General features: G+C 38.8%; 1 protein-coding gene across 1 annotated transcript in view; it reads right to left on the bottom strand.

Annotated features, from left to right (window-relative positions):
- The window catches only part of PCDH15 (protocadherin related 15), a 723,362-nt gene that overhangs the window by 19,482 nt on the left and 679,433 nt on the right, over nucleotides 1-24,447 (bottom strand). Inside the window, exons 29-31 of the mRNA XM_059172504.1 lie at nucleotides 14,915-15,091; nucleotides 3,141-3,359; nucleotides 344-496 (exon numbers count right to left, since the gene is read on the bottom strand). Coding sequence (XP_059028487.1) covers nucleotides 344-496; nucleotides 3,141-3,359; nucleotides 14,915-15,091 — 549 coding nt within the window. The remainder of the gene's footprint in view (nucleotides 1-343; nucleotides 497-3,140; nucleotides 3,360-14,914; nucleotides 15,092-24,447) is intronic.

Below are 24,447 nucleotides of genomic sequence, written 5' to 3'. Positions count from 1 at the left end.
TTTCTATGAGAAAATTTCAGAATATATTCTTAATTCTGGAGAAAAAAATATATGCGTAATTGTGAAGGTTTACAAACAGACTATTCAAGTTAGACATCTGCAAATTTTCTCTTACTAAGTTTTTTATGTTCTTTTCTGGTTTGCTTGTGTTTTGGTTATTATTTTTCAGCTCAACCTTTCTTAGGTTCTCATCCTAACAATTTAGTTTTTTTGTTTTGTTTTGTTAAGAAAAATGTCATAATTTAAGGAACCTGCATTTCTGCATCAGGTTGACATGAAATACTCACCCCCCAGCATCCATCACACCCACCTGTCTGTAAGAGTGGCTGCAAAGCCTACTTACATGGTGCTGTCCCCCAGCTCTTCATACAGGTGTGCCCCAGGGGGAGGCGGGAGCGGCGGGGGTGCGGCCACAGGTGTGGGCGTGGGTGCAGCAGGCTTGGCCGCGGGTAATGCCGACTGGATTCGTGCAGTCTTGGTGCACTCAGCTTGGCGGCTTGGGTAAGGCAAGGAAAAACTCATTTTAGAAATCGTATACTTATCAGTTGGCATACAAACATACTAAAATCATCAGGAACACAAATACTCCAACTTATAAACTGGTAGAATTACAGAAGCATCCTCACTGAGTAGCATTCTCTCATATCCTCTGCCCCTTCAGTTCTTTAAAATATTGACCCTTGAATAACAGAATTCAGTAGAAATATTGGCAAGTTAAGTGAAATAGTAATATTAAAGATGGGGGCAAACTGTCTTTAAAACTGTGATTAATAATTGGTGGTTATTGAGTAATCTCTCATCATGTGAGGCAAGGCTGAAGATGTATAATGTCGGAGATACATAATTTTTCCTTATCTTTCATCGTCTATTTTTTAAAAAAGTTATTCTATTTAAAATGATCTGAAACATTTTTGACATTCATTGACAGAAGCCATGTAGTTTACAGAGGGTCCCCCTCCTAAAGGATGGGGGCTTGCTTTGGTTTCCTTTGGGTACCTGGGACACCTGGCATTCTGGCCCTTTCTGAATGTCCTGAACACCAACTATGAGCTCCTTCCTCAAAACCAAGACCTCAGAGTGTGGAAGCTATCACAGCAAATGACCTTTTTCACTTCTCCTCCCTTGGATCCCAAAGTTAAAGAGCAGCCCAATTCTGTACATACAAAAGCACAAGGGAAGTTGAAGTCACATACATGGTCCTGGCAGACTGACTGCTTTATCAGGGGTATGCGGGGGTTTTCTTTTCATAGTATACAAAATCATACATAAGATGTTGATTATACTTACACTTTAAACCTGTTTCGAAAGGCAGTGAGTAAGAGAAGAGAGAGAGAAAGCTACATTAGAAGGGCTGCATTCATAATATTTTAACATCTAATTTATTCTACACAATGAATAATTTACTGGTTAAATGCATAATGACACAGACTTAATGACACTGCAGGGAAGCTAAGTATTTCAATTCAGAAAGTCAGAATGGGGGAGCACTTCATCATTACCGACAACGTCACAGATGCTGTGAAAACATTCATTATAGGGAAACAAATTAACTGTAGCAAGCAGCACTGGATGAATACGTGGAGACAGGAGGTCAAACTCTGAGGGAGAAATGAAAGAGTAAAGGTGATCTGATTCTTGTAATGGGCTTCTTGGCATCACGGGTGTGTTACAGGAATGGACCCAGGCACTGGGCTGTGATTCCCCCCGGGGTCTCCCTTTGAGGCAGGGGCTGGGATTCGAAGGTGCCCCTCCTGGGTCACAAATCCATGGCACTTTTCCCCATATTTGCCCCTTAATTTTGCCACATACAGATGACTTTCAGAAACAAATGTTAATACAAAAGACTAGCCAACCATTTGGTCTTACTTAGAAGTAGAACATAAAAGTACAAAAGTTAGATTTGTAAATATTAGAATGCTACTTTGAAACACGAGCAGCACAAAACATCGTTTTGTTTAATTCTGTCCATCTACAAAAAGCAGTAACTAAAATGAATTCACGGGGTGTCGACCTGATTACTGAACTACAAAAAGAATAGTAATTAAATCCATCTACATAATGTTGAAATGCTAAGCATCTTAGTATAACGTCCCTGAGTATAACATCTGGGATGCTTCAGTTTGGGTCCCTGCCACCATGTGCCCAAAAGAAGAGGTCTCCTCCCTGGTTTATTGCTGCAGCATTCCTTTGGGAAGCAGTGCAAAAAGTAAGAATAACTGTAAGACAGATTAACATGAAAATGAATTCTGGCTTGATGGTTTAAAAAATTAAAACCATTTGTTCACTATTAAGTTGGTTCATGAAGGCTTTAGAGCCAGTGCATCAGTTGATTTGTTAAGGGTATTTCAGACTCCAGTGTATCAACCTAAATGCTGTGTTTGCAACTTCACATTGCTTTTGTGATGAAAGATACTCTTACAGCATCTTCTTAACCTGTCCCACAACTGTTTTCACCAGTCATTATCCATATGGATATATTTGAAGTGCTTAGACCTCTATCATGAAGGTTCCCCACAACCAGTGTCAAATAACGAAGAGCTTCCTAGACAACCTCGAGTACAGATGCTTACATTAGCTATTATTTCTTCACTACTTCGAAGGGCCTAAGTAAGATTTTAAATGAAAGTATTTGCCCATAAGACCTGCACCACCACAATATCCTGTCATATGTCACAACACAGATTCTCGCAGGGCTCCCCAGGAAGGAAGAGTCCCCATGGAAAATGACATGTGGCCTACTATGATTTTTTAAGTGGTTTTGCTGACACTGCGGGCATTTACACAGATACAAATTTAACGACATGGATACAGTGCTGTCATTACAGTGTGGTCAGATCTCAGACCTTCCTCAGGACCAGGGATATCTGTACATGACCCTTCCTAGGATCCCTGCTACCTTCGCTCCCGGAGGTCGATTCCCCAAAGAGCACAAACACAGTCCTACTGGAGGAGAGCATCTTAGGAGCATGGGCACATTGAGTTCACTGTGGGCAATGCTGGAAGTTTGTTTTGTTTTCCCTTCAAGAAAGGCCATATAGCAGTCCCCGAGAGGTCTGCACTATTCCTGTTTTTGGGAGTCCAAAGCTATGTTCGCAAGGCTGGCTTTGGGACGATGCAGGTTTCCATCAAGGGATACTCACTGTCTGTAGCTGACCAGAACGACCAGAATGGCAGGGATACAGCAGAGAATGATGATGAAGGCGAGTGCCAGCAAGGCCCCTTCTGTGTAGCCCAGACTTTCTCCTCGCTTTTTAATGCTGGTCACTGCCTCCGGGGTCCGGATCTCCAAAATGCGTCCTCCTTCCCCATAATGCGGTTGGAAGTCTTTGTTGATATCAAGAAGTTTGCCATCCAGAAACCTGCATTGTTAGATAAATCATAAAATCAATGATGTTAACAGAAAGTTCTCTTTTATTTATTTATTTACTTTTTTTTTTTAAAGATTTTATTTATTTATTTGACAGAGAGATCACAAGTAGGCAGAGAGGCAGGCAGAGAGGGCAGTGGGAAGCAGGCTCCCTACTGAGCAGAGAGTCCAATGCTGGGCTGGATACCAGGACCCTAGGGTGATGACCTGAGCTGAAGGCAGAGGCTTTAACCCACTGAGCCACCCAGGCGCCCCAGAAAGTTCTCTTTTAAATGGAATTTTTCAATATCTTTTAGTATTTCCTTTGAAAGTATTTTTGTAAAATATTTTTAAATAATACAGAAAATAATTGTGTAATATCTCATTACTATTTTTACTAAGTATTAAGTATTTAATATTTAAATAAATTTGTGATAGCTTTTATTATTTTCTTTAATTGAATCACAAGCTGAGTCAGTCTTATAAATAAAAAAAATATAAAAAGAGCAATGAAGGAGAGCAACTACCACCTGTATACACGTATCATGGATATAATGGATATAATGGATATAATAACAGTGACCTTACTTAATATGCTCACAGACTTGAGAAAAATAATTATCAACATCCTTGAACTTAATATCACTGTGTTGAAATAATTTACATGATTATATTATTCGTGTGAATGAATATTCTAAATAGTTTAAAACTATATCCTGCATTTTGTCTGCTTTGGTCTTCAGAATCACCCTGTAGAACAGAACAGTTACACGGCCCTACACAGTTTGGGCCGTGAATCTGAGACACCAACCCAAGCCATCAGGGTCCAAAATCTCCATTTGTCTTGTATGCTGACACTCTCAAATCCCAAACCAAAATGACATTTTATGGGCAAGAGGTGAACAAATTAAAAAGTGTTTCCTGCCTAGAAAGAGAAGACTCTATAAATGATGCAGATAGCAAATCAGTCAGGATGACAGGAATTAGCCAAAATAAGCCAACAATTCTCACAAAGTCTTCTTCTGAATAATACAGTTCTTATTATGGGCATCACATTGGGGTGGGGGAGTGGATAATCAAGGAAAATTATTACTTAATTTATTAAGATTTTGTTACATATTTTGTTTTAATTAACAGGTAATATTTTTCAAAATTCCTTGGGAATATTTGCACAATCCCTGTATAAATCCTACAATATTGATATAACACTTCTGTTCTTAATACCACAAAGCCACACCATGTCTTAGGTATTTTTGGTTTTGAATTTTTAGATGTTCATCTATAAAAGGTCTGACTACAGAAAATTAGAAAGCACAAAACTTTCCAAAAAGCAAAATTACTCACAGGCCCCAATGCAGAGGCCGCTCACATTTGAATATACCCACATCACATCTTTTTTAACAAATATTTTTTATTCTTGTACTTAAACAGCATATATAAAGTGAAAACTATTATTTTAGAAATATACTGCATAATATAAACCACCATACTTATGTTGAAAATGGAGAAAGCACAAAGAAATGGGGGAAAAATTTTCAAATGGCCTTAAATTACACTATCCCAATGATAACAAAGAGCATCTAACAGTCTATTTTATCCATTTTGACATTTTTTAAATTTTCTGACTGATCATGCTGACTTTACTGCACAGTATACATAGCTTCCTTATGGAAAAAGTAAAGAGATGACTGATACCAGATACAAATTCCACTGGGTAGTTTCTTAGACTTCCTATTTAAAAAACCCAATGTCTAAGATAACTCAATTTTAGTTTTAAAGGTGTATGTTTTTACTAAAGTTTTCATGTGATAATGTAAGGCAGTTAGATTTTTTGTTACTTTTTTTTCTTACAAGTATGTTTTTGTAGATATAAAAATCCTTTCACAGCATTTTTCCTAGGTCATTTTTAGGTATGTTAGAGAATGTAATAAAGATTTAACCGTGGTTCCAAGTGCTAGAATAGAATGGTACCACAATTTGTTTTAATTATTTGTTGGATAAGGTAAGAAGTTCCAAATAAAGTATTTGGAAGATTAGAAGACCAAATATTGTGAAAAATGTCTATGCTACCTAAAGCAATCTACATATTTAATGAAATCCCTATCAAAATACCAATTTTTTTCAAAGAAATGGAACAAATAATCCTGAAATTTATATGAAACCAAAAAAGACCCTGAATAGCAGGAGGAATGTTGAAAGAGAAAGCCCAAATTGGTGGCATCACAATTCCAGACTTCAAGGTCTATTACAAAGCTGTAATCATCAAGACAGTATGGTACTGGCACAAAAACAGACACAAGATCTGTTTTAGATCAATGGAACAGAATAGAGAGCCCAGAAATAGACCCTCAATTCTGTGGTCAACTAATCTTTGACAAAGCTGGAAAGAATGTCCAATGGAAAAAAGTCTTTTCAACAAAGACTTGGGAAAATTGGACAGCCACATGCAGAAGAATGAAATTGGACCATTTTCTTACAACACACACAAAAATAGACTCAAAATGGATGGAAGACCTCAATATGAGGCAGGAATCCATCAAAATCTTTGAGGAGAACATAGGCAGCAACCTCTTCAACCTCAGCCGCAGCAACTTCTTCCTGGAAACATCACCAAAGGCAAGGGAAGCAAAGGAAAAAATGAACTATGGGGACTTCATCAAGGTCAAAAGCTTTTGCACAACAAAGGAAACAGTCAACAAAACCAAAAGACAACTGACAGAATGGGAGAAGATATTTGCAAATGACATATCAGATAAAGGGCTAATATCCAAAATCTATAAAGAACTTCTCAAACTCAACACCCAAAGAACAAATAATCTAATAAAGAAATGGGCAGAAGACATGAACAGACATTTCTGCGAAGAAGATATCCAGATGGCCAACAGACACATAAAAAAATGCTCATCACTTGGCATTGGGAAATACAAATCAAAACTACAATGAGATACCACCTCACACCAGTCAGAATGGCTAAAATTAACAATTCAGGAAACGACAGAGTTTGGTGGGGATGCAGAGAAAGGGGAACTCTCCTACACTGTTGGTAGGAATGCAACTCTGGTGCAGCCACTCTGGAAAACAGCATGGAGGTTCCTTAAAAAGTTGAAAATAGAGCCACTCTGCAATCCAACAATCACACTACTGGGTATTTACCGTAAAGATACAAATGTAGTGATCCAAAGGGGCACATGCACCCAAATGTTTATAACATCAATGTCCACAATAACCAATCTATGGGAAGAACCTAGATGTCCATCAACAGATGAATGGATAAAGAAGTGGTGTATATATACAATGGAATACTATCAAAAGAAATGAAATCTTGCCATTTGCAATGACGTGGATGGAACTAGAGGGTATTATGCTGAGCAAAGTAAGTCAATCATAGAAAGACAATTATCATATGATTTCTTGATATGAGGAATTTGAGAGGCAGGGCGGGGGGTCTAGGGGGTAGGGAAGGGAAAAATGAAACAAGATGAGATCAGGATGGAGACAAACCATAAGAGACTCTTAATCTCACAAAACAAACCAAGGTTTGCTGGAGGCTGGGGGGTTAGGGTGGTTGGGTTATGGACATTGGGGAGTGTATGTGCTATGGTGAGTGCTGTGAATTATGTAAGACTGATGAGTCACAGACTTGTACCCCTAGGGTAAATAATACATTAGATGTTAATAAAAATAAAGTACAGATTAAGAGTTCTTTTTGCAAAATCAGTATTAGAAACTGGGAAGAATCAGCAGAGGAAGATCATTAGTTTGGGGGAAGAATTCACTCCTATCATGTGGAATCCACATGATGGACCCCCTTCTACACGATTCTTGAATTTGCCATCCCATCACCTGAAGATGGGAAGATTCATTAGTCTTTTTACAGTACAAGAGCTCCATTATTTTGATTATTTACTTTGGTTTGTTTCTCAATTTAGGTAAATGCCCTCATTGTTTCCTGGAATTGTTGATTGCTTTTGAACCCATACCTAGTCTAGAATTAAATATCCATTTTGCTTTCTACATGCAAAACAGTTTGCCCAGGTACAAATTCCTCAGTCCTAACATTTTTCCTTCAAAAAAATTGTGAATCCGATTCCCATTGCCTTTTGGCATTTTATTGTGCTTATGAGATGTCTAAGGCTAATCTAAATTTTTGTTTCTTTATAATCAAGTCACTTATATTTGTGCCTCAGTAGTATGAACACATATTCAGATACTTTTCAATGACACATGGTGACATTTTCATTGATTTTGTCTGGGAAAGTAATGGAGTCTCTTCATTATACTTTTGGTTTATGTTTCTGTGATTGTGACTGCAGTGTTTTACCTCAGAGATCCCCTACAGTTGTCAGGTTGTATCTTCACTGTCCTCTAAATATCTTTTGATCTCCTTTATAATTTGTATTATTATTATTTTTTTTTTAGCTTCTTATGTATGTACTTTATGCTGCTAATTTCTTTTTCAGATGTTTTCTCATTTGGAGAAAAGTTTGGAGATTTTCCATATTGAGGTGGAAAAAGTGAGCCAAACCTTCAGGTTTTTGTTTTATACTTTTCCTGGTTTGGGGGCAAAGCTAGCTTCCATGTTGGTCCTTGAAGAGGGATTCTGAGTCCTTTTGTGTGTCTAACTGACCCACACCCAGGCAGTGAGCAGGGGCTCGAGTTCTAAGGGGGAGGCAATGTAGACGCCTACCACCAGCACCGTGGTAGAGAGCACTGATGGGGTTCTTTCACCAGAAATAGGGAAGGAAGGATTCAGGGCTCCTCAAACACACATGCCATTTCATTGTCCCATACAGTTTTGTTTTTTGTTAAAAACCTTAAACTGTTTTCCAGTGGTTTCTGGAGAATATTTCCAGAGATAAATTCCGCCTCTGAGTCACTGCAATGTTACTTCTTTCACTTTGTTTTCCAGTATTTATTACTGCTTGCATTTTGTCCCATGCTTACTTATCTCAGGAAGGAGATCTGTCAGATCTGCTGTTTTCCTGATAAGTAAGGGACAGGTCAGACTAGGTAAGGAGAGAAGGGATGGGGCCATAGGATCAGGCTGACATAATTCAAAAATGCAGTAGATGAAAGGAAACCAGATAAGGGAACAAAGCAGACCATCCTGTCCTAGGTGTCAGAGGTGGTCTTGGTGTAACAACTACTTGTGATCAAGAAAATTACGGACCCCAAAAAGGAAGTAAGCCATTGAAGGTGTTACCACTAGTCCCTGCTGTATGGTGATATCAATAGAGGTGTTAAAAGGATTTAAATTCCCTGGTTAACTTTCTATAGAAGACCATCCCTAGAACCCTTTTATACTGTTGGTGGGAATGCAAGTTGATGCAGTCACTTTGGAAAACAGTGTGGAGATTCCTAATAAATTAAAAATAGAGCTACCCTATGACCCTGCAATTGCACTACTGGGTATTTACCCCAAAGATACAGATGTAGTGAAAAGAATGGCCATCTGTACCCCATTGTTCATAGCAGCAATGGCCACCGTCACTAAAGTGTGGAAAGAGCCAAGATGCCCTTCAATGGACGAATGGATAAAGAAGATATGGTCCATATGTACAATGTAGTATTATGCCTCCATCAGAAAGGATGAATACCCAACTTTTGTATCAGCATGGACAGGACTGGAGGAAATTATGCTGAGTGAAATAAGTCAAGCAGAGAGTCAATTATCATGGGGTTTCACTTGTGAAACATAAAGAATAACATGGAGGACATTAGGAAAAGGAAGGCAAAAATGAAGGGGGTGGGAGTCATGAGAGACTGTGGACTCTGAAAAACAAACTCAGGGTTTTGGAGGGGAGGGGTGAGCCTGATGGTGGGTATTAAGGAGGGCATGCATTGCATGGAGCACTGGGTGTTAAACATAGAAAATGATTCTTGGAACACTGCATCAAAAACTAAGGGTATGTGATTTGGTGAGTGCTGTGAAGTGTGTAAACCTGGTGATTCACAGACCTGGGGATAAAAATATATGTTTATAAAAAATATATGTTTATAAAAAATAAAAAATTTAAAAAAAAAAAAAAAAAAAAAAAAAAAAAAAAAAACTAATGATGTACTGTATGGCGACTAACATAATAAAAAATAATGAAAAAAGAACTAAAAAGAAAAAAAAAAAAAAGACCATCCCTATTGGGACCCCTCTCATCCCTGAGAGCTTTTTCTGTATCTTCACTCAATAAACTTGTATTGCTTTAATCACTCTCTGTGAGAGTCTGTGACATTTGACTCTGTAAGGCAAGAACCTTGCTCTCCAGCACCACTGAGATGAGATAACATTCCGCAGACAGCTCCCTGTTTTCCCATTCAGTTTGCTGATGGAGCACAGGCAAATGTGCATCCCTGCCTGTTTACTTGTGTGGGATACAACTGTCAAAGTGTGGTATGGAAGCATCCGTCCACGCTGCATTCTGCCTTGATGGTTTTCATACTGCAGTGTACCTATGCATGCAGAGATAAAGGGCATGGTGAGCAGGAGTGAGCACTCTACTCCACAGAGAGCCCCATCTACATGGTAGAGGCACAACTGCCTCTTTGCCAGGTAGATACCCTGCTTCTGGGTCTCTGAAACAGGCGTACAGAGGAAGCGAGGGTTAACACATTTGCCAATATCCATGCCACTTCAATAACATTGTTTTGCTTAATAAAGCAAGTCATGGGTAGACCAGTATTTCCTTTATACAGTTCCAAATTAAGGACCAATTTATATTCCTTAATATATTGCATACTCTATGTATAGTAAACTAGATTCTAATAATGACTTTTCCATTATTTAAATTTCACTCTTGGGGCGCCTGGGTGGCTCAGTGGGTTAAAGCCTCTGCTTTTGGCTCGGGTCATGATCCCAGGGTCCTGGGATCGAGCCCCACATTGGGTTCTCTGCTCGGTGGGGAGCCTGCTTCCCCCTCTCTCTCTGCCTCTCTGCCTACTTGTGATCTCTGTCAAATAAATAAATAAAATCTTAAAAATAAATAAATAAATAAATAAATTTCACTCTTTATTTTTAGGGTTTTTTTTTTCCCCCTGGTCTTAGGAATGGGAAATAAGCTTTATGAGAGCTGAAGTCAGATTATGATTTAAAGTATAAACATGTTATTTTCTACAATATTTTAAATGCAGTCTGTACAGTATACAAGCTTCTCCTGTATTTCCTGTTTACCATCCAGAAAGACAAGATTAAACAGGCTGGATGTATAAAAAGGCACATAAGCTAAAACTGTATTTGCTTTTTTAAACAAATACTTAGTTAAGTTCTATTTTAAAGTACTATGATGTGTTTCTGCTCAGGATGCTCAGGGTGCAGGAAGCCTAAGAGCCTGTGGCTCCCACCCTAATGACAAAAAGGTAAAATAATACAAAAATCCTAACTTTTTTGCAAGCAAAGTGCCAAATTCTGAAGATTGACAGTTTCCTCTACTGGGAGATGAGACCAAGCATTGTTTCACCTTTCAGAGAACAAGGAAAAGTGGCTGCCAAAGAAGCAAATAAAAGAAATGAGCTAAAATGTTTTAAAGAATGTATGTATTCATTTCGAGAGAGAGAGAGAGAGAGAGAACACAAGCAGAGGGAGGAGCAAACTCCCTGCTCAGCAGGGACCCCAACGTGGGGCTCGATCCCAGGACCCCAAGATCATGACCTGAGCCAAAGGCAGATGCTCAACCGACTGAGCCACCCAGGTGCCTGCAAAAGAGCTAAAATTTTAATTTAATTTTAATTAATTTTTAGAAGCTAAGTATGTACCAACATGTACCAACCAAAGTTGGCATAAGAGACCCGTGAACATAAAGGGGGGGGTTGGCGTTGTACTCACTTGCAAACTGTTTTCCAAGGGCCCTCATAAGATGACCTAGGGACAGGGCTGGAGACAGGAGAGAAATCCCCTTTTAGCGCAGGGTTATAGGGAAAAAGCAGCTGAGGCTGGGGTACCTGGCAATTCCACAGACCCATCTCTCATATAAAGCAAGAACCTTACGCCACAGAAAGAGGGGAAGGAAGTATCCCAGTCCCTATGGGTCAGGATAAGCCCACTGTTTCTGGGGAACAAGTATACGCAAAACCCCACTCCGTGTGGAGGAGGAACAGGAGTTTTCTTCTGGACACCCTGCACGGAACAGAGGTCTATTAGTGGTTGGGAGGGGCAGGGAACTCTGACACCAAGACATGCCACAAGTATGGTTGTAGTGAACAAATGCCATGGGAAGGAGGGGGAGCAAAGTGAGAGAGCCTCAGCCCATGTCCCAGGCATGCAGGCTAGACAAGGAGAACAGACAGCCACCCACCCACGTTGCTGCATCTCAGCTGCGGGAGGAGAGCCAAGCAGTGAGCGAGCGAGTGCATTCGGCCCTGATGGGGCGGGCTAAGAGAATGAAGAGCTACCAGGGCTTTCAGAGAGACCCAGCAGGGAAGCCAGACCAGACACTGCCCAGATGCTGGGACATCAGAAGGACTTTGATACAGCTCCGCTTAGTACTTTACAGAAACTAGCAGAAAGTGAAAAACATGCTTGAAGTGATGGGAAGTTCAATAAAGTGGTAGAAACTATAAGAATGAACCAAATGGAAATGGAAGGCTTGTTTTGTTTTTCTCTTTTTTTTTTATTTTAAGATGTAAAGATGAAGAATTCCTTTAATGAGCACATCGACAGGCTAACATGTATCTGTGAACTTGAAAACAAGGCAGCAGCAATTATCTAAAGGAAAGCACCAAGAGACGAGAGGGCAAGGAGAAGAGGAGGAAGACGAGAACAGAGAGCATCCGAAAGTGTGGAGAGAAAGGAATTTCAACTGGAGTCCCAGAATGAGAAGAAAGAGAATCTAGGTTATAAGAAACACTTGAAAAGATAATGTCTAAGGATATCCTAGAGATTGAGACAATCTAAAAAACCAAAAACAAACAAAAAACACAGATTCAAGAAGGTAAAAAAAAAAAAAAATAAAAAATAAAAACAGCAAGAACAGAAGCAGGATAAAAGTAATGTATATTTGCTGCAAAAAAAAAAAATCTAAGAAATTCAGATGACCCCAAATAAGAAAAATCAAAATACTCACAGCCTTGTAAGACAAAGTAGTTAACATACAATTATACTGATTCCAATCTTCTCTATCCTTTTATAAGCTTTAAAGAAAAGTTTTGATAGGAAATCAATTTTAAAAGTCAAAGTAAACTCCTCTGAGGAAATACCTTTTGTTTGTTTCTAATTCTTTGGCCTAAGAATTCCAATATCCTCAAAAGCTTAGATTTTAGGATCAGGGGAAATTGAAAGAATAATCCTATTTCCACTGGTCTGGGTGTTAGGTGATAGTCTTAATATTCTAGTATATTTATTCAGTGTCAAAAACTAAATTTTCAACAGCTCTTCTAACTACAACAATATCAATGCATTCTGAGCACTGGATTATGAAATATATCTATATAATTCATTATAAAATGTTTTGAGGAAAAATTCCAGGATTTAGGTTATTATATTAATTAATAATTAATAATTAGACTTAGTTCAAGCTTCTAAGGGAAAACTTGAATACTTAATGGCCATTCCATCCTCTCTTCAGTATAAAAAAATCTTGATTTATAGTTATTCTCAATTTCTACCTTCTTTCCTGGCCCTTAGTTATTCAATTGAATTTCTATGTTTACTCTTTGGAATACAACCTAGCTTTGGGAAAACTTGTTTAGAACGAAGGATGTTTATCTTATACTTTCTAGTGTCCGCTGAAACCCAACTGGCTTCAGTTTGCAAACTGTTGGCCTCTAAAGGTTTATATGAGCAATTCAGATGATGCTCATCATTACTTTATTATTGATTTTTTTTAAGTTTGTTTTTTTTCCAAGGGATTTTATTTATTTATTTGCTAGAGAGAAAGATAGAACAAGCAGGGGGAGGATAAGGTGAGGGAGAAGCAAACTTCCTGCTGAGCAGAGAACCCATTTCGGGGCTCGATCCCCAGACCCCGAGACCATGACCTGAGCCGAAGGCAGAGGCTTAACCACTGAGCCACCCAGGTGCCTCACCAATCATATTTAAAAATAAAACCAATGTATGTAAAAACAAAAGATGCAGATGGGTTTAAATAAATGTTAATAAGAACAATTCATAGACTACATGTAATTTTAAGGTCTATTTATAAATGAATTTTAACATGAATACAATATGCAGAATTGGCTTGGTAGATCTAAAATGCTACTGCAGCTGGATGTTGGTTCTAGAACTTGAGAGGAACCCACTGCTCAGTCTCTCTACTTCCCTGTGATTAACATACTATCTTGCCTGTGGCCCAAATAGCTATTAAATTTAAGTTGGTGAATGACGTGCTTAATAACTATGGCTCTTTTATAATTAAGTTGCTATTATATCACAGTTCCATTGTTGCTAAAATAGCAGCAGTGAAATTTTGTTCAAGAACAGATTTAAATTCAGAACAGATTCCATTAAGAATACATGGCTTTTAATAAATAAATGGGTAGGGGGGCCCCTGGGTGGCTCAGTGGGTTAAGGCCTCTGCCTTCAGTTCAGGTCACGGTCTCAGAGTCCTGGGATCGAGCCCCGCATCGGGCTTTCTGCTCAGCAGGGAGCCTGCTTCCCCCTTTCTCTCTGCCTGCCTCTCTGCCAACTTGTGATCTCTGTCTGTCAAATAAATAAAATAAAAAATAAATAAATAAGTAGGTAGGTAGACATTTGCTAAATACATAAATGCAGCCACATATGGATATATATGTAGATTAGTATGTGCATCTATTTATTTGGTGCTCTTCAGTATATATAGAGAAAGAAAAACTAAAATCTGAAATTATGGATTTGGGTACATACAGATACACAAATACCAATAAATATTTAGGAGACATACGTGAGACTATATCACCAATATTGTTGAAGAAAGAATGCATTTCAATTTAAATGAGAACCGCATTCCTAGAGGTTGGTGGACACTAGGTGTCACTGGAGCGAAGCTGAAAGTTAGAACGACAAAGCTGTAAGCTGTTCTAACATGATTTCCAGGGGAGAACTGCATAGCCTTGGTTGGCTGAGAATTCAGCACTTTCTTTATTTTTAGGATTCATAACTCAAACATTCAAGTTTACCAGAATGGAATAAATAGGTAGAAAGGATGGACTGAAGTGGAAGGGGTTATCGCCTTTTGCCCCACACTCCCAAGTCAAGGGAGAAAAAGATAGTAATTTTTTGTTGATTCAACCTTCAGGAAACTTAGATGAAGTCTTAAAATCCATGCCTGCTGACAACATCACGGGCAAACTGATAGCTGAAGAAGGATTCTGTGCTCTCTGCCTTCCAAAAGCATGGTATGGGAGCAGGCATGGAGGTCATCTCTGTGCACTGCCCTTGCTCCTAATGGACCTTCTGACCTCCAAAGTCCCTCCCTCCCACCTGGGCCTGGAGACCTCTAGGCATGAGCCCTAGGTATGGTCTCTGATTTCTTTTTTGCTTACACTACACTTTCAACAACAATTTGGTGGGTTTTAACCTTTCAGTATTTACAGCCTTAAACCAGGATCTTCTGTAGGGCAATACTATTACCAGGGAACTGTTACAGACAATCAGAAAGGACTTACTTAAAAAGTTCATTTCTGTCGATGGCTCGGTTGGTCTGGGGGTCGATGGCGTAGACAGTCAGGTCACATTTGGTGTAATCTTCCAGAGAAAAGGCGTCCCCATGCCTTCGAGCACCAATGGACTCCACCACCACCTTGGCACCGGGAATTTGATCCTGAACATAGCGATCCAAAATCCTATAAATCAAAGTACAAACATGACATTCTGACAAGCTTTCTGGGGGAAAAAAATCATTCTCAACTTGAAATGACATTTAGTAAATGAAAAATGATGACAGCCTGGGTTTTGCTAATGTTTACTGAATAAGAACGCTTGAAAAAAAAATTCTCTGTATTTTTTCAGCATTTAACTCCCAATGATGCTAGAAACTGAATAAGGTAGAACAAGATCATCAACCATGTCCTGTTTAAGCCTAGACTTTTGGAATTTATGATACCCTTTGAGCTCTATGAGTCTCATTGGAATTGCCAACTATGTTGTACACATAAACCTGTGCATGGTTTACAGGAGTCAAGGGTCTTAGAACCCTTGTGTTCACATGGTTGCTGTTATAAACTATGTGTGCCACCAGATTCTGTGATACATGGTGCATAGCTGTGTACCAAAGTCCAGGACTAGGCTACCTGTTTCCCTCAGGGCATAAAGACTCAGAGCATTACAGCAATGAAAAGTAGGTAGAGATGTTTTGGAATAGCAGGTTTACCAACTTAAGAAAAATACCGCATGCAAATCTCAGAAGCTATTTAGGTGAATACAAACAACAAAAAGATCTATCATTTGGTCTAGAATCAACAATCATCAATAGAAAAGATAAATAATGTTAACCTACAGGTAACATTTTTTTTCTAATTGCATAATTTGATTTTAATCAAAAGCACACATTATTGCCATATGTCTGTGGTCTCTATCACCAGAAACGACAATTTCCTTAATGTCTTTTCCTTATTAAAAACTTGACATTATTAATCCCCATGGGTTAATATCAGAATGCATATTATTAAATATTTATAGGCCATCAAATGTAAATGAATTGATTTTAATAACTAGACATAGCAAATATTTTTAAATTTATCTATAGATTCGACCACCATTTGGAGTCCATGTGGTAGCAAAGTCCGCTTCGTCTGTTGGCTTTCATCTTTCTAACTGTGTTTGTCTGTTTGCTTTTAAATGTGTCTGGCGCAGTGCAGTCAATGTCCCTGTTATTAAAGTACTATTCATCCTCATCTTTTTCTTATCAGCTCACACTCACTGGTCTGTTTGCCCAACAGTATCTTTTCTGATGAGATCCTTGCTAAGGAATAAGGATGAGAAGAATGTATTCTCCCCAGAACCTGAAGAGAATGGCTGCTCAAGGAGACACACTCTGTTCAGCCTGTGGATTCCTTTCCTGAGACAATTATGCTCCCTAACCAAAAAAAAAAAAAAAAAAAAAAGAGAAAGAGAGAGAGATAGAAAAAAAGGGAAAGGGAAATAAAAGGAAGGAAGGGAGGAGAAAAGAGAAAAAAAAAGGAAGGAAGGAAGGAAGGCAGGCTGGCCTTGGAATCAAACTACATTGTACTCTGGACAGTTGGTACAGGTATAAATGGGAAGAACATCGTGGTGAAGACCTCAGATATCTGGCTTTCGTTTTCAGCTCCTTTACTTACAAAGTACAAAATCTTAGATCAGTAAGAAGCCATCAAAGGCTCAGACTCCTCAACCACAAAATGAGGCAATCATTAGCCACACGGGACGACTGTGTACATTACAGGCACAAACGCTCATAGCCAAATCTCTGCACAGTTTTGAGCACATAGTTGCTGTTCCATAAAATGTGATTATGCTTATTATTAATTTGGCTAGAAAAATCTGCATTAATAAACTTCTCCCCTGCCTCCAATTCATGCAAGACATTTAATGAATTTGTGGTATTATTAAGAAAGCCTAGTTCTCACTAGTAATATTAGCTCACATATCAAAAATCGAATGAGTACGTTGTTAAATATATTGCAGAAGGTGGCTATCTGTCCCAATACTGCACTTGAATAATTTATAACTGCTGCATTTCCATTTACACATTGATTAAGTATGTCCCAAGGAAATCACTTATATATGCATAAACTATGTTTTTCTACAATGAGGAAACTTGTCTACTGAGATTGTGTCTTTTCCTGTATTTGGGGGCAATATTGCAGAATCATGGGTGACTAAAACTTTAAATGTGGAATGAAATACAACTGTACTAACTCCTTGATCACATCAGGGATCACACACCAATGAAGTCCAAAAATGAATTATGTCATTTAAGGCCTGCAACCGATGTCTTCTCCCTGAATTCTTTTCTCTTAAAACTTTGCAGATCTTCTGGAATTAAATATCTCTTCTGATACAGAAAGAGGTGTCCAAACTTGAACTGTTTCCCACCTTTTCTGATAAATAAATGTTAAACTAAATTTAAACCTTTTTAAATGAGAGCACATTTTGTAAAAATCTGTCTTTCTACTTGTGATATATATCCGTATACCTAAGCACGTCTACCTTATTACCTATATACATGAATATATTACATACATGTACATATATGTGCTATTCAAGAATGGCTCTTCAGCCCTTGATCTTCAAATGTACAAGGGTACATTGTTACTTAACAGAGGTTTTCCGAGCTCCTAACTTTTTAATCACTTACTTTGAACTGACTCCTATAAATTTGTACCAGTGTTTCAACTGCCTCTATCTTTACCTTTTGCTTTAAATTATTAATATGCCAAGCCAATTCATACATACAGTTTGGAATCAAATATCATGAGAATTTACATGTAAATTAAGAACAGCATGTCTTTCCAGCCTGTCAGCCTAAATTATTTGTACACTACTAGTTTACCGACACACATGTATACAGAGACAGAGAGACCCTCAACATTGCTTATCTGTAATATCTTTATCATGGATTTCTCCCTGTATCAGGGGAGAGCTCTGCAATGACTGATATAGTTTGCCATAAGAAATTCATGTAAGGAGGGAGAAGGGGCAAGATGGTGGAGAAGTTGGAGACCCTGTTTCAACCAGTCCCCTAAAATGAGCTAAATAACCACCAGAAAACTCTGAACACCCATGAAATCAGCCTGAGTTGTAGGATTATACACTTCTATAGGGGCAGAAGACTCCAGTAGAGAGGTAAAGAGGAGTGGGAACAATAGGACTGATATCAAAGGATAAACAGAAGGGGGAGGGAGCCACTAGAAGCAACCCACTGGGAAGTAATACCCCAATACAAAAGTGCCCTGTAATTGGAGACCAGCATTAACTTGGAGTCAAAAAAAGCAAACAATCTTAAGGGGCAACTGGTGGAATTGGGGGGCACGGGGACAGGCCTAAGCCCAGGGACCCAGAAAGGCCACCGCCCAGCCGCCACACATGCCAGTGTATGGTGGAGCCTCTGTGGTTCCTGAGCTCCCAGCTTTGCACTGCTTGCACCAGTGCTGGGCTAGGCACACTCCCACCATCGCACAAGGGAGTCTTGTATGGATGCCAGCCAATGCTCTTTAAGACCATAGCCATCTGCCACCTGCAGAGGGTCTCGACACTCCTAGCCCTACTCTGGGAGAACCCAGCGATCTCCATTGAGGTTCCCTTGGCAGCAGCCTTCTGCGACCTGCGCAACTGTGGGGTCTAAGTGCACCCTGCCTGGACCCCAGATCGCAGTCCCGGCAAAGGCAGCCACAGGAAGTGGGCTCCCTGAACCAATATTATATGCAGTTTTATTGGGGTTCAGAGACAAGCAGGTGCTTCATGTGACCCCTGAGACAGTGGCTGGGGATGTGCTCTGCCTGTGGGAGGTTGTACAGCTCAGCAGAGTTTGCAGAGGTAGAGTTTGTGTGTTCTGGACCACCCAGAGGGGAGCAGACTGAGGCTTCTCTCTGAGACAGAGGTCTGGGTACAGTTTGCTTTCCACTAAACCTCAGAAAAGCCACAAAAAGCCGTGGAAGAATGAAAACCTCCAGAGAACAAAAGTCTGAAAAACCTGTTTCCATAGAGCCCAGCCCCTTGATGGGGGGCAGGACAATTCAACCCAAGCAAGACTGACTGAAAAACAATATGGCAGGCCCCTCCCCCAGAAAGGAAGCCAAAAGAAAGTCAGGACAACCACCACAGGGTCCCCATAAAACTGTAAAACCCCAACATTAGGGGAGAACAATATATTGAGCTCCTGGTATTACTCTAAAACCTGTATATTTCATAGATACAACTTTTTAAAAAAAAATTTATTCTCACGATTCTTGTTCTTTTAATTTTTTTAAACTTCTTACTATTACAGCAAGAGATTTAATACAACATATTCCATAATAACCTTTTAACTTGAACTTTTTTCATACATATACCTGTGTTCTTTTTGTTTTCTTTTTCTTTTTTTTTAAATATACATATAGATATAAGCTTCAAGGTAATCCTCTTTCTCTAATCAATACTACACCTATATATATCTATGTATCTATGTATTTCTATGTATCTCTAGAAAGTTGAGTCCTTTAACAAAGATATAAAGATACACCAGGAAGAACCTTCCTCACCCAAAAGATGATTTATAACCACCCTCCCATCTTATTCTTCTGTCAGTGTTCCTGTGTATTGGTTTTTATTCTGGTATTATATAAATCTTATACTTGGGGCTCATTTTGGCTTTTTTTTTGGCATTTACTTTTGTAGGTCTTTTTGTCCATTTTTGTTTATATACTTTATAAATCTTACTTTTGGTGCTCATGCTGGGTGGGTTTTCATTTTCTCTCTCTTTTCTTTTTTTTTTACTTTTTCTTTCTTTTTGGTGACTTCCAATTGCGCCAAAGCCTTCCAGGGTACATCTTGCCTGGATTGTGGTTGGTATATTCACCTATACATCCCCTCAACCACCTCTCACCAAGGAGGAGGTGGAGGAACACCAACAGAGGGAAAATTCAGAGACTGTGCCCTCTCCATCAGAGCTACTGGATATGGACATAAGTATGTAGGAAAGGGAATTTAGGATAACAATTATCCAGGCAATGGCTAGGTTGCAGAAAACCATTAGTGGCAACATAGCATCTCTAAGGGCAGACAGAAGTGAGAGGCGACCTGGAAGAAGTTAAAAATGCTATCAATGAGATCCATTCTAATCTAAATACTCTTAACAGCTAGGATAACTGAGGCAGAAGATAGAATTAGTGATCTAGAGGACAAACTGATAGAGAAAAAGGAGGAGGTCTGGAACAAACAGCATAGAAACCATGAAAACAGAATTAGGGAAATAAATGATGTTATGAAATGCCCTAGTGTCAGAATTACTGGGATCCCTGAGGGCGTAGAGAAAGAGCGAAGACTAGAAGATACAGTTGAACACATTCTGGATGAAAATTTTCCCAATCTGGGGAATAGAAGAAGGGTTCCTGTCCTAGAGGCAGAAATATCACCTACCAAGATCAATGGATCTAGAACGACCTCAAGGCACTTGATTGTGAAACTCATGAATCATAATTTTAGACAAGAGCTTCTGAGGGCAACTAGGGAGAAGAGATTCCTTATGTACAGAGGAAGGTCCATCAGAATAACATCAGACCTGTCCACAGAAACCTGGCAAGCCAGAAAGGACTAGCAAGACATATTCGGGGCACTAAATGAGAAGAACATGCAGCCAAGAATACTTCATCCAGCAAGGTTGACATTCAAAATGGATGGAGATATAAGAACTTCCAAGACCAGCAAGATTTTAAAGAGTATGTGACCACCAAGCTGGCACTACAAGAAATATTAAGGGGAGTTCTATAAAAGAAGAAAGAACCCCAAAAGTGACACAGAACAGAAATTTACAGAGACAATCTATAGAAACAAAGACTTCACAGGCAACATGATGTCAATAAAAATGCATATTCAATAACCACTTTCAACTTGAATGGCCTAAATGTTCCCATAAAATGGTTCAGGGTTGCAGACTGCATAAAGTGACAGGATCTGTCTGTATACAAGAGACCCATTTGGAACCTAAAGATACATCCAGACTGAAATGAAAGGTTGGAAAAGCATCTTTCACGCCAACGGGCCTCAAAATAAAGCTAAGGTAACGATTCTCATATCAGATAAATTAGATTTTAAACTAAAGACTGTAGTCAGAGATAAAGAAGGACACTACATCATTCTTAAAGGGTCTATCCACCAAGAAGATCTAACAATGGTAAATGTTTACATCCCAATATGGGAGCAGCCAACTACATTAGCCAACTGTTAATCAAAATAAAGAATCATATTCTTATGAATACATTAATTGTAGTGGATCTTAACACACCTCTCTCAGTAACAGACAGATCGTCCAAGCAGAGAATCAATAAAGAAACAAGAGCTCTGATGACACATTGGACCAGATGGACCTCATAGATATATACAGAAAATTCCACCCTAAAACAACAGAATACTTCTGGAGCACACATGGAACTTTCTCCAGAATAGACCACATACTTGGTCACAAATCAGGGCTCAACCGATACCAAAAGATTAAGATTATTCCTTGCATGTCCTCAGACCACAATGTTTTGAAACTGGAACTTGACAAGAAAAAGCTTGGAAGGAATTCAGACACTTGGAAGTTAAAGACCACCCTGTTTAAGAATTTTTGGATCAACCAGAAAACCAAATAAGAACTTAAACAATTCATGGAAACTAATGAGAATGAAGACACATCAGTTAAAACCCATGGGATACAGCAAGGGCAGGCCTAAGGGGGAAATACACAGCCATCCAAACCTCCCTCAAAAAACTGAAAAATCCAGAATACACCAGCCCTCTTTACACCTTAAAGAACTGGAAAATCAACAACAAATTAATCCAATTCCACACACAAGAAGGGAAATAATATTAGAGCAGAGATTAATGAGAAAGAACCTAGAGATACAGTAGAACACATCAATGAAACTGGAAGCTGGTTCTTTGAAAGAATCAGTAAGATCAATAAACCACTGGCTAAACTAATCCAAAAGAAAAAAGAGAGGACCCAAATTAATAAAATTATGAATGAAAGGGAAGACATCATGACTAACACCAAGGAAATAAAAACAATCATCAGAAATTATTATCAACAGTTATATGTCAATAAGTTAAGCAACCTTGGGGTGCCTGGGTGGCTCAGTGGGTTAAAGCCTCTGCCTTCAGCTCAGGTCATGATCTCAGGGTCCTGGGAATGAACCCCACATTGGGCTCTCTGCTCAGCAGGGAGCCTGCTTCCTCCCTCTCTCTCTGCCTGCTTCTCTGCCTACTTGTGATCTCTGTCTGTCAAATAAATAAATAAAATCTTAAAAAAAAATAAGTTAAGCAACCTAGAAGAAATGGATGCATTCCTGGAAACCTATAAAGTTCTAAACTGAATCAGAGGGAAACTGACAACCGGAATAGACCAATATCTAGTAATGAGATTGAAGCAGTGATCATAAACCTCCCCCAAAACAAGAGCCCAGGACCTGACAGATTCCCTGGAGAATTCTACCAAACATTCAAAGAAGAAATAATACCTATTCTCCAAAGCCGTTTCAAAAAAAAAAAAAAAAAAAAAAAAACAGAAACAGAAGGAAAACTCCCAGACTCTTTCTATGAAGCCAGCATTATCCTGCTCCCCAAACCAGGCAAAGACCACATCAAGGAGAATTTCAGACCATGTCATTGATAAATATAGATGTCAAGATTCTCAACAAGATCCTGGCTTATAGGATCCAACTGTACATTTCAAAATATTATCCACTATGACCAGGTGGGATTTATCCCTGGGATGCAAGCATGGTTCAACATTTGCAAATCAATAAATGTGATAGAACAAATCAGTAAGAGAGAAGAACCACATGATCCTCTCAATTGATACACAAAAAGCATTTGACAAGATACAGTATCTGTTCCTGATTAAAACACTTCAAAGTATAGGAATAGAGGGAACATTCATCAAATTAATAAAATCTATCTATGAAAAACCCACAGCAAATATCATTCTCAACAAGGCAAAGTTGATAGCCTTTCTTCTGAGATCAGGAACACAACAAGGATGCCCACTCTTGCCACTGTTGTTCAACATAGTACTAGAAGTCCAGCAACCACAATCAGACAACAAAAAGAAATAAAAGGTATTCAAATTGGCAAAAAAGAAGTCAAGCTCTCTCTTTGCAGATGACATGATACTTTATATGGAAAACCCAAAAGCCTCCACCCCCAAACTACTAGAACTCATACAGCAAAATTCAGTAATGTGGCAGGATACAAAATCAATGGACAGAAATCAGTTGCTTTCATATACACTAACAATGAAAATATAGAAAGGGAAATTAGAGAATCGATTCCATTTACTATAGCACCAAGAACCATAAGATAACCTGGGAATAAACTTAACCAAAGAGGTAAAGAATCTGTATTCAAACTACAGAACACTCATGAAAGAAATTGAAGAAGACACAAAAAGATGACCATTCCATGTTCATGGATCAGAAGAATAAACATTGTTAAAATGTCTATACTGCCTAGAGCAATCTATACTTTCAATGCCATCCCAATCAAAATTCTACCAGCATTTTTCAAAGAGCTGGAACAAACAATCCTAAAATTTGTATGGGACCAGAAGAGACCCCAAATTGCTAAGGGCATGTTGAAAAAGAAAAATGAAACTGGCAGCATCACATTGCCTGATTTCAAGCTTTACTACAAAGCTGTGATCACTAAGACAGCATGGTACTAGCACAAAAACAGACACATAAACCAATGGAACAGAGTAGAAAGCCCAGATATGGACCCACAACTCTATGTCAAATAATCTTCGACAAAGCAGTAAAAAATACTGAGTAGAAAAAAGATAGTCTCTTCAATAAATGGTGCTGGGGAAATTGGACAGCTATGTATACAAGAATGAAACTCAACCATTTTCTTACACCATATATAAAGATAAACTTGAAATGGATAAAAGCCCTCAACATGAGGCAGGAAACTATTAAAATCCTAGAGGAGAACATAGGCAGTAACCTCTTTGACATCGGCCACAGCAACTTCTTTCAAGACATGCCCCCAAAGGTGAAGGAAACAAAAGCAAAAATGATCTTTTGGGACTTCATCAAGATCAAAAGATTCTGCACAGCAAATTAAACAGTCAACAAAGCAAAAAGGCAACCCACAGAATGGGAGAAGACATTCAAAAATGACACTACAGACAAAGAGCTGATATCCAAGATCTATAAAGAACTCCTCAAACTTAACACACAAAAAACAGATAATCACATCAAAAAATGGGCAGAAGAAGTTGGTGCAGCCACTTTGGAAAACAGTGTGGAGATTCCTTAAGAAATGAAAGATAGAGCTCCCCTATGACCCTGCAATTGCACTACTGGATATTTACTCCAAAGATACAGATGTAGTGAAAGGAAGGGTCATCTGTACCCCAATGTTCATAGCAGCAATGGCCACAGTCACCAAACTGTGGAAAGAACCAAGATGCCCTTCAACAGATGAATGGATAAAGAAGATGTGGTCCATATATACAATGGAGCATTATGCCTCCATCAGA

This window comes from Mustela lutreola, chromosome 4, assembly GCF_030435805.1.
Source record: "Mustela lutreola isolate mMusLut2 chromosome 4, mMusLut2.pri, whole genome shotgun sequence".
In the NCBI taxonomy this organism is placed as follows: domain Eukaryota; kingdom Metazoa; phylum Chordata; class Mammalia; order Carnivora; family Mustelidae; genus Mustela; species Mustela lutreola.
This window is presented reverse-complemented; position numbering and strand designations above follow the sequence as displayed.